The sequence below is a fragment of the Balaenoptera borealis genome (genome assembly GCF_965194805.1).
Source record: "Balaenoptera borealis genome assembly, chromosome: 20".
Taxonomy (NCBI): Eukaryota; Metazoa; Chordata; class Mammalia; order Artiodactyla; family Balaenopteridae; genus Balaenoptera; species Balaenoptera borealis.
The window spans coordinates 14,304,957-14,315,866 of record NC_138879.1 but is presented as its reverse complement, the minus strand read 5'-3'; the positions used below and the strand labels follow the sequence as shown (position 1 = coordinate 14,315,866).

The following is a 10,910-nucleotide window of genomic DNA, read 5'->3' as shown; positions in this document are numbered from 1 at the left end:
CTTCCACCCCTCCTTCACGGCCCTTTCGTTAGGTTCTTCCTTCTGTCACCGCTGGGTTTGCGCCGTGAGGCCCTCCCAGGACACCGTCCCGCGCGCGCCCGGCTGGGAGTCCGGCGAGGACCTGCCTCCGCGACATGGCCTGCTCAGAGGCTGGTGAGTCTCGGCCTTGAGCCCCGGTTGTGTGTGGACTGAAGCCGTACAGTCCAAGTCCTCGAACGCTCCTGCCCATCTTATCTTGAGGCCTCGGGCGGGTCTGGGCTGCCGGTGGGGCTCGTGACAGACACCCCGTCGTAGTCGGCGGGTTTTCTGAATCGGGTCTGTTAGCCCCGCTCCCTGGCCCCTTCGAAGCGGTCGAGCCTGGTTTGGGGGCGGGGGGAGAGAAGGGCCCTGCGGCGAGGCCCGCAGCACGCCCGCCTCTTGGCTGCAAAAACGGACGGTCAGAAAGTGTCCTTCCCCGGACAGCTGTTTCTCTGGGGAATGTGCCCTCTGCTCTTGCATTGTGGGGATTGAGGCCGTACGTGCATCTGTTTTGAACTTCTGAGGACTGGCATTGTAAATATCTGTTGATGCCTCTTCCAAAGTAGAATAGTGGTGGACTTTTCTCTTCAGTGCTTTCTAGAGTTAACCGGCTTTGTCCAGCGCCGCTTTTGAAAAACGAATTGATTTGGTTGTCTAGGACGCTTTCATTCTTTTCTCCAAGACAGCGTTCAAACCAGTTGTCATGGTTTGGTCAGCTGTGAGTAATGGGCATGGGGAGAGGGAGATAATGTGCCTTGAAGACACACTTACACATACACACATTTATTTCTAGACATACTGAAGATAACGCATACAGAATAAAAGAATTTCCCCCTTACTCGCCAGTTATTTGAGGGAATAAGTGTTTCAAACTTGCTAAATTACCTTTGGTCGAGAAACCCTTGAAATAATTTTGCTAATCCCAACGATAAAGGGGTGATACATAGGAAACTTCGACAGTATTGGTAATGTGTTAGCTCTGAATTTAGACGTTTTTATGTATTTCTCAAATTTCCTTTCATATACATCAAATATAATTAAAAATGGAACAGATGCAGTAATGTTGGTGTCATTACTGCAGTTCTTATGGTGTCATTACTCCAGTTCTTAACAGCCTAAGTTAATCACCACCTGTTTGGGCATCAGAGAAATTCCACCTTGAACAAGATAATTAGGTAAAAACATGACTAATGCTATGGGGAATTTGAAGCACCATCCATTAATTGGTTTCTAGTAACCTCAAATTATTATTCACAATCTGTCTTATATAAAACATAATATTCCTGTTTACTTGTAAATGTGTTTTAAATAAAAAGACCTATGTATGGCTTGTAAAATGAGGACTACGGTAAGTAACGTAAGATTTTAGGTTGCAACAGTGAAAATTGGATCTGCATCATAGTTTTGACTACATTGAAATTATTGGAAGTCATCTCAAGAAATTAAATACATCTTTTCAAAAATCATGACTAGGAGGGTCTTTGAAGTTCTCTAACAATCAAATTCCTTATCTTCTATAGAATTCAATATCTGTTTTTGTGGGGGTGGTTTTTTTAAATGAACGTATATGATGTTTTCTAGTACAAGTTAAGGCTGATCTTTTCCCTTCCTTTCCCAACAGAGTGGGTAACCATTGCCAATAATCTTCTTTTGCAATGTCACATACACCTGAGGATTCGAGAACTAGAAGACTGTGATGCTAATGTTTTTATTGCTCTTTATCAGTCTGTTTTGGGAGAAAAGGTACCAGGTAAGGGTACTTAAAAGTGGGAGTAATAGTGTCTGTATCTTAGGCCATAAGTTTCTAGGGTTTTCTAGTTAGATCCTATAGTACATATAAAATCTTGAGTTTTCTCTTTGCGTACATCTTATTTCTATCTAAATAATAGCATTCATTGCCTTAATGAATACCTTAGGAGACCCACCTGTAATAACTGCCTTGGTCATCAACTGTTTAATCATTCGTAATGCCCTGTGAAAGTCACACCTTTTCTGTAAATGTACCTTCATAGTTCTAAAATTGAGTGGAATTTGGAAACTTGTTGAATCCTGGTATTTAACCAATGTTACGGATAAGAATTGTTGTTTGCACTTTGTTCCCAGTTAAATATCTCAGAGTTCTTATCCATAGATTGCTTTGCTGCCTCTGTATCTTTATATAGTTTATAACCATTAAGCACTAAAGTTCTGTGTAGTCTCTCTTCCCTCCATTACCATGAGTCAGTGCCCTCATCGCTTCCTGGAATAATGGGATGGCCTCCAGCTGGTATCTTTGATACTAGTCTCAACTCTCTTTAGGGTTCAGAGGCAGGTAGTTATTAGACCAGTCTTTTAGAATACTTTTTTCATCCTTCCCCAAGACATTCATCTTCCTCAATACCAGAGGAGAAACTCCAAATTAAAGTTGTTGTTAAAATCTTTCGACACTATGCTGATCTTTTAAACCTTTATACCAATAATTCCCAATAGGCTGCTTTAACAAGACATACACGAATCCCTCCTTGCACACCTGCCTATGGTTATAGGTTAAAGTCTCCCTTGGATTTTCTCCCTTATTAGAGTATTAGTATCTCCTTGAATTCAGGGACCTTTTTAGCTTTCTTTAACACGGTGCTTATTATAGAACATGTTCATATATATGTTGATTGAATAAATATTCAACCATATTCAATCAGTAAACATTCAGCCACTAAAGATTCTACTTTGTGGAATTCAGGCTCTGTTTATCTGTACGTTATAGCTTGCTCTATTTGGGCAGAGCTCAGAGGCCTGGTCAGAGACAGATAGATGAAAACTTGGACTCTCATAGATGCAAAATTATGTAGTTTTTTTCCCACAGACCTCATAGCTATTCCCAGGAGTCAAGAGGATGAAGCTCACAATGTACAAGCAGTAATTGATTCATTGGCTTTGGATTATCTGCAGGTCAGCTTGTCTCACATAACAGGTTGGTATATACTTAACCATCAGATAATTTTGCGTTTTACTAAAATAATTTGTTTTGTAGCACTCTAGATATTGTTTAACCAAATGAGTAAGCTTGTGAAATAGACCAAACAGCAAGACTGAGCCAAGACAATTCACTGGTATAGTTAAGACAACCATCCTTATGAGCTTTTCCAGGAGTCATACATTGAGTTTGGGATAGGTCTAAGATATAAGAATCCTAGCTGGTGGTTTGAGGTGTGTTTTGTTGTTGTTACTTTAAAGCTATCAGTCTGCTTGTTTGTAGTTGCTAAAAATTAGAAACACCTAAATGTCCATTAATAGGAACAGGTTAAATAAATTATAGCTTCATATAGGGAACTACTCTGCAGCTGTGAAAGATAATTGATGGTGCTCTGTATACAGCGTTCCATATTAGCAGAATGATCTCTAATATATATTGTATGAGAAAAACGTGGTGCGGTTATAATGCTAATGTGCAGAGTATGCTACTATTTGTAAAAACTAAGGTGGGGAGAAACTATATGCAGTTGATTGAATGCCAAAGGACTCTCTAGAAGCATATGCAAAAAACCTGTAATACTGATTACCTCCAATGAGAGGAACTACAGGGCTGCAGGACAAGGGTGGGATGAGACTTTTCATTTTATATCTTTTGCACTTTTGGAATTTTGAACCATGTGAATGTATTACCTGTTCAAAATAAATAAAACCGTAAATTGTTTTTCAGCCTTTTTCCAAAAAAGTGTACATGCTTGTATTTAAAAGCCAAACGTACCAAATACATTTGTAAATCCCTATTTTTGGTAAATAGAAAATGAGGATTAGTTCAGTAAATTATTACAAGCTAATGAACAGAGGGAATCTTGGGGACTTGAAACTATACTTAAGTCACTAAGCGAAGGTTTATACTGTTTTATTCTTTGACGGTCGTTAAGAGAGGTATATGTTAATCAGGGTAGGTCATTTACATCTCTTATTTTGATATATCAATAAGAGCTTAAGTTTTTTAGTGCAGTTCTAGGTGAATGAATGTGGTAAACTAGTTTGGAGAAAATTCATTTTGAGGGATAACCCTGGGATTTCCCTGTTCTTTTGAAATTTGGAATGGCTTTATCACCCAAGTAGGGTAATTTCTGGTATTTGTATTTACTAAATAAACATACTGTACACCAAGGTTGTGTCTGCTTATAGAACTTTTTGATGCAGAGCTGCCCCTGACAACTCATACCCACCCCATCCCCATGGAAAGTTGCAAAACTGCTTACCTCCTCCAGTAGACTGCAAAGCAGCAGTGTTCCCTCCTGCAATTTTTTTTCGCCAGCCTAATAAAGTTCAGCTTAGTTGCTTTATTTATACTTCAGTATAAAACTTAGAGGATGAAGTCCACTTATTTTGCTTCTTGATAAATGAAGGACTATGCCAATGAATTATCAACCATACTATTCAAGACTACCCCTTTTTCTTCAGATATAATCAAGCATCAAGAAATTAATGTTTTTAATATTTATAATATTTTTTTTCTCCTGGATTAATTTATAATCTTTGTATCGTGAACAATATTTTCACAGTGGTATATCCATTTCAAAATTATGAGGCTTTCAATTTCTTGGTTAATTTTTTTTAATAGCTCTGTATTCTGTGTTCAGGAGAAAATATAGTGAAAGGAGATAAAGAATCTATTAAGAATCTCCTAGAAATATTTGATGGGTTACTGGAGTATCTTACAGAACACATCAGTGAAACATCTCACGAGAAAAGTAAGTTTAAGAAAAAAATTTGGTTTGATTTATATTCTGTGTTATGTCTCTTTTTGTCTTTTATCTTTTTGCCTATTTTTCTCCATAGTAATTAGAATCACTAATACACTGTATCTGATAAATTTAATTATAAATTAAATTTCAATTCTCGTTGTTCCAAGTGGTTGAAACCTCTATCCTAGACTACCATCATGTCTTTTGTTAACTTGGATATTGCTTATAAGGTACTTTAAAGCTAATCTATAATAGAAAGCTAAATCTGGCTAAAATTGCTTATTGTCCTATTACATGAAATTCCTTACTCCAAAATTTCCTATGTCAGAACTGCCATTTTTGTTATAAATTTGGATACTGGGGAGGCATCAGCAGGAAGGGTTGGTACATTTCTGTCTCCAACCTACACTTCAGTTTGTGACAGCGTGAATATTTTTTATTTCATTCTTCAAGTGACTCAGTTCTCCAAATCGTAACGGTTTATTGTATGAAATTTTGATATTATGTTTTTTTAATGATAAAGATCATTATTGCTGTATTATTTTCCAAAGGTTTCGTGGTTATTTAAACTGGATCATTAGTGTATAAGTGCTATTCATAATCTTTGGCTCTATAAATCCCATTTCTAGGGATTTGTCCTAAGAAAATAATACAAAAGAAAGGTGCTTGAAGGTCTTCACACAATGTTATCATTGGGGGAAAAAAACAAAGAACCTTATGTCTTAACAGTTTGAGACTGGTCAATAAATAATACTGTATGTATTAATACACAGTGAATAATATATGACCCATATTAGAATGGGTTTACTATTGTAAAGTTATCCAAAACAAGTTTTTAGCAGCAATAGCAATTAGTATAAATTCTAATACAAACTAAGACAAAAAATTTGGGCAGGCTCATCATTCCTAATTCTCACACTGTTGATGGTGAGACCTATGCTGTGAATATAACATGTGAAATTAATCTTAAATTCTTTAGTTAGAGGTAGTTTTCTATCTTTTATCCTTGTTGCTGAAAAAGACTTAAAAGCATATAGAGATAAGGCCTAGAAGGAAAGATTGAAAGGCATGCCACACTGTACATTTTTTTTTTTTCCAAAAAACTTCTGAGTTTTGAGTGTTTAATGTATGTTAAATATCAACCTAGGTACTCTGGGAAGATTCACAGCTGCATGCCATGTTTATTGCTCTCAAAACTATACTCAAGTCAGGGAGACTGCCATAAATACATACAGTAAAAACATTGTAGGAGAATTGGGAAGGAGTGACTGACATGCAAAAACTCACCTAATTCAAGGCTACCAGTAGGTATTTCGATGCTCTGTGGCTTTTTAGTCATTTTCGCAGCAAGAGTAAGGGGAAGAAAACTACCTAAAAGAGTGATTAATTTGAAATGTTCTAACGACAGGAATTTTTATGATGTAGTACTTGATCGCATGTAAGGGAGAGATGATAGGCAGTGGGGATGGAGAGGAGGACAGAACTGAGAGATACTTATATGTGAGGCTGGTAATAAAGAAATGCTGAGCGGGGGATTTTCCCAGGGGAGGTCAGTAGGATATGATAAGCTTAGTGCTGCTAGAAGGGAGTTGCTCAGATGGGGCCTCCCTATGTGATAGTACTGTAGTTGGAGAATGTTTTCTGAAGTCTGATTCTCACCTTTGCAGGTCCAAGTTTACATAGCAGTATTACCTAGAGCTGATCAGAATCTTCAAAATGCCAATTAATAATGGGAAATAAATCTGTATTATCACTAGTCATGTCAGGTACAGAGCAGTTTCTTCTGAGCTAGCATTATCATTTACCACTGAAGATCAAGGGATTTGAAGGCAGACTATGGGCTTAATGCTGCCACTCACTGTATGACTCACTAAGTTTCATCCTTCACTGTAGGACTGAAGCTCTCTAAGCCTCAGTTTTCTCATCTGAAATTCTTTCATGATTGTAGTGAAGGTTAATAGATATGCATAAATAATTTAGTATTGAACCTAGCCCAGAGTAAATACACAATGAATATTGACTAATGTTGTTAAAATGTTGCTTGGCGAATATAGAAACAGAAAAAAGTGAAGGTGGTTGTTTAAACAGGAAATCTCTAGAAGTGGGATGGGAATATCCAGACGGGTATATCTGAGGTAGGAGGTTTCACCCACATACCTCCTGAAATCACTTCCCTAGTGAGTTACTGCCACTGTGAAAGTGTATTTCTTAAGTATGTTGGGGTAGAAAAAAGGTTGAGAGTCTTATTTTTTTTTTTTGGGTATGCCGTGTGGCATGAGGGATCCTAGCTCCCTGACCAGGGATCGAACCCATGCCCCTGCAGTGGAAGCACAGAGTCTTAACCACTGGACGCCAGGGAAGTCCCAAGGTTGATAGTCTTAAGGAAAATTTCATCCACACCTTGATGTGGTCTCACTCTTATCTTAGGCTAGGGCATGATTGTCTTGCAGCTTGAGGTAGGCTGACATAGTCATGTTTTTCTGAAGCCACATCCTAGTCATCTTGCCTCAGATATCTCACAGATATCTCTATCTCACAGATAGAGAAGTGTAAAGAATACTAAATGAACCTACCACCTGGCTTAAAAAATAGAACATTGCTAATACAACTGTAGACCCTGCTTTTAAAGCAACACTTGCGTGCTCATTGCAAGTAATGATTTGGTTCTTACTTCACTTTCACTAGAGCCCAGTTTACCAGGAAGGGGTTGAGGGTATTTTACTGTCCTTACCTCTACCCATCCCCTGTAGAGAAATAGTTGCATTAACTTGGGTTTTTTGGTATTGTTTTTATCTGTTCTAAACAGGTGAAACTGGACAGGGTTCTAAAGAATCCCATCGAGGAGACCCTTTGGAAGAGCGAGAAAGTACTAAAGAATCCAGATCATCATGGAAAAGAGTTTCTTTTGAGAGGTAGCACTCAATATCTGTGAATTTAAGCAAAACAAGTTATGCTTTTCTTTCTACTAAGAATTAAAATTGCACACAATATACCAGAATGACAGCAAAAAAACAAAACAAAAAACAAAGCTGATGTGAAAATTTACTAACTTCTCATGTTTTAAACCTCCCTGAGGGAGTTTTAAGAACCTCGAGCTATATATAGTACTTAATTCTCAGCATTAGCCACCTACTTAATTTAAAACATTTCCCTTAATCATCAAAGTAGTTTATGTTCCTTGTTGAAAACTTGGAAAGTACAGAGGAATAAAAAAGAAAAAAGATGAACTGTATCATTCAGAACTAAGTAACTGCTTGTTAACATTTTGTTGTAATTTAGCCTTTTTTACTGTGTTTTTTTTTTGGGGATTTAGTCATATTGTCTGTATAATTTTGTTCCCTGCATTTTAAAGTTTAACACATCAAGTCTTTTCCTAACTTAATAAAGTCTTTATAAAAATCATTTTTAATCACTGTATAACATATCATGCATATGGGTGCATCATAATTTATTAAACCACGCCTCTGAAGTGGAGGTAGTTGTTCCTTTGTTTTTCATATTATTATTATTTTTTTAATGTGATACAGACTTCTGTTTCTTTCTCTACCCTCCTCCCACTCATATATTTAAGCTACATTGAGAGTCGAAGACTATGAATGATATAAGGCTATTAAAAGTTGCCAAATTACTTTCCAAAAAGGCTGTGACTATTTAAATACCCACCAGCAGTATAAAAGTACTGGGTTACTGCACCCTCATCAACCAGTATCACCAACCAATACCAGAGTTTTAAAATTTATGCTGTTTTCATAGGCAAAATGTAATGTTGTTGCAGGTTTGATTGTACTGCTGCCAAGAAGAGGTTGAACATGCTGCTATGATTTTCAAGTATCCGATTATCAGTTTTTTTATGGAGTTTGTCATGGTTTGAAAAGCACAGGCAAAGCCTTCTTGTTTAAATATAGTATGTTGTAGAAAATGTGTCTTAAAGGAGACCATCAGAAAATAAATTTTTTGACTTTATTTTTCATTATTAGATTAAAAAAATAACAGAAGTGCAGAAGTGAAACAATAAAAGGATGTTTAATACAAAATTAATATCCTACCTAAATTCCCTTCACTTCCACACCTCTAAAGTAACCAGTATTTATTGTTCTCTGTGTATATTCGCCTGTACATTTAATCTTTGACACTTTATACACAGCTTTTCCCGCCATACATGTATCAGTTAAAACAGATAAGCAGCAGAAGGAAAAGTCTCCTGTTTTCTGCACATAACAATGACGAATCTGAACATCCATAGGCAGGCTGCTTGAAGCAGCTCTCGGGATCCTCACAGAAAGGGCCCTTTGTGGTCAGGCCAGGCCATCAGTAAGTGAGGAAACTCTTTCAGGTGCTCCTCGTCATCTGATGCATTGGGCCCCTCTTGGGGTGGAGATGAAGCAGAATCCACTGGTGAAATAATTAGACTTGGAGACACAGCACACACGTTTTCTCTAAGAAGTAATGGTGAGTAGTTAAACTTCAAATATCAGTTATTGTTATTCAACATAAAACTGTGAAAATGTAAATAGTTATACTTAGAAGTGTTTAAAAGTTGAGAAGAATAGAGAGAGCCCTAACTGGACATCAAAATTGAAATTCCAGAATACTACAGTTACCCACTATATATGAACAGTTGTCCAGAATGAGTCAAGTGGGAGTCCTAGGCACATGGGCAAATAGGTGGATGCAAGTTTGTCATGTAATATGTGGGACTTGATACCCTAGGAAGAAAATTCTGGATGCAGCTTAACAGTCTGGTCACACTCAGAATACCCCTTAAGTATAGTTTCCTGAGCTGGGTGACTCACTTTTTTCATGGTTTCAACCAAGTGTGTACATCCAGTGGCAGTTTTTCTCCCAGGCTTCAGGCTATATTTCCAACAGTCTCCTGCTTATACACAGTAAACCTGAATATCTCTCAGGCCTGTTTTGAGACTCTCACCTTGCCCTCCTCCAACCATCCCACTTATTGTTCTGCCCATCTTGGTTGTCTTGCTTTTCTCTTGGCATCATATAGTTTCTTTTTTCTTTTCTTTTCTTTTTTTTTTTGGCTGTGCCATGCAGCTTGCAGGATCTCAGTTTCCTGACCAGGGATTGAACCTGGGCCACGGAAGTGAAAGCCCAGAATCCTAACCACTAGGCCACCAGGAAACTTCCAACATCATATAGTTTCTTTTGTTGGAATGCTCTTCCTTCCTGTTTCTGGCAAACTCACTCTATACAAAGCCCAGCCTCTGAGGCTCTGTATTCCTACATTGTGGTCTTCTCACCTTGAGTATTATGTAAACTTTGAGTTCCAGGGACAGTAGCGACCTCATATTCATTCAGCAAATATTTATTTAATGCCTTCCCTTTGCCAGGCAGTGGTGATACAGTAGTAAACAGAATAGACACAGGCACAAATCCCTTCCCTTATAGAACATATATTCTACTTGTGGAGGCAGTCAATAAATAAGACAAATAAGTGAAATGTCTGATAAAATTATTCACATTCGTCTTAGTATTCCAAAAATTAGCAAAACAGTAGGCCCACAATAAGTATGTTTTTAAATGGAAGAACAGGAATGCTAGAGTAGAATTAAGTACATTAAATTATGGGAATCAAGTGGCCTACATTCTCTTCCAGACTCTGCTGCTGGCAGTGTGATTTTGGACAAGCCCCTTATCTTTTCTGAGCCTCTGTTTCTTCAAGTGTGAAATTAGAGAATTAAACTAAACCATCTTTGAAATCCCTTTCAGCATTAATACTCTAATTCCAAGGAATAGACACTCCATTCCAAGGAACTGTGTTCGAAGAACCTATGTTTGGGAGGTCAGACAGTAAGCCAGAGACATGTACTTACCACTGGGATGGGCAAAGTAGCAGAATGACCGGAGTCAAGTGTAGGTAATGCAAGAATGTTTCTTCAAGGTAGAGAGTCAGATGAAAGGGATGGTGATTTTAGAAATGGTGTTCTGTGATAGCAAGTGCCATGTAGAAAGGTTATATCTATAAAAAGTGAATTATTATTTTCAGATTTTAACTATTCAGATTATAATGCAATTAAAAGAAAAAAAGAAATGGTTGAGAGAAAAGCCAGGCTAAGGTGTTTGGGTTTGATGTCATATGGTAGCTTCCTTTTATATTTGGATTTTAATTCATCAGATAAATGTCATCATACACATTCTTAGACATCTAATTTAGGCTTTAATTCCAGGACTACAAAT

At 37.5% G+C, this 10,910-nt stretch overlaps 1 protein-coding gene across 5 annotated transcripts in view; it reads left to right on the top strand.

The window, feature by feature from the left end:
- Positions 1–15: 15 nt before the first annotated feature.
- CEP95 (centrosomal protein 95) overlaps positions 16–10,910 on the top strand; it is a 64,810-nt gene continuing 53,915 nt past the window's right edge. For 3 of the 5 annotated variants that reach the window (XM_082373681.1, XM_082373680.1, XM_082373679.1), the window contains exons 1-6: positions 16–153; positions 1,640–1,768; positions 2,858–2,965; positions 4,614–4,724; positions 7,525–7,630; positions 9,052–9,167. In XM_082373681.1, the coding sequence (XP_082229807.1) occupies positions 135–153; positions 1,640–1,768; positions 2,858–2,965; positions 4,614–4,724; positions 7,525–7,630; positions 9,052–9,167 (589 nt within the window). In that variant the 5' untranslated portion in view covers positions 16–134. Of the gene's footprint in view, positions 154–1,639; positions 1,769–2,843; positions 2,966–4,594; positions 4,725–7,524; positions 7,631–9,051; positions 9,168–10,910 lie in introns of those variants that run through there. The other 2 variants (XM_082373682.1, XM_082373683.1) reach the window with 2 other exon arrangements.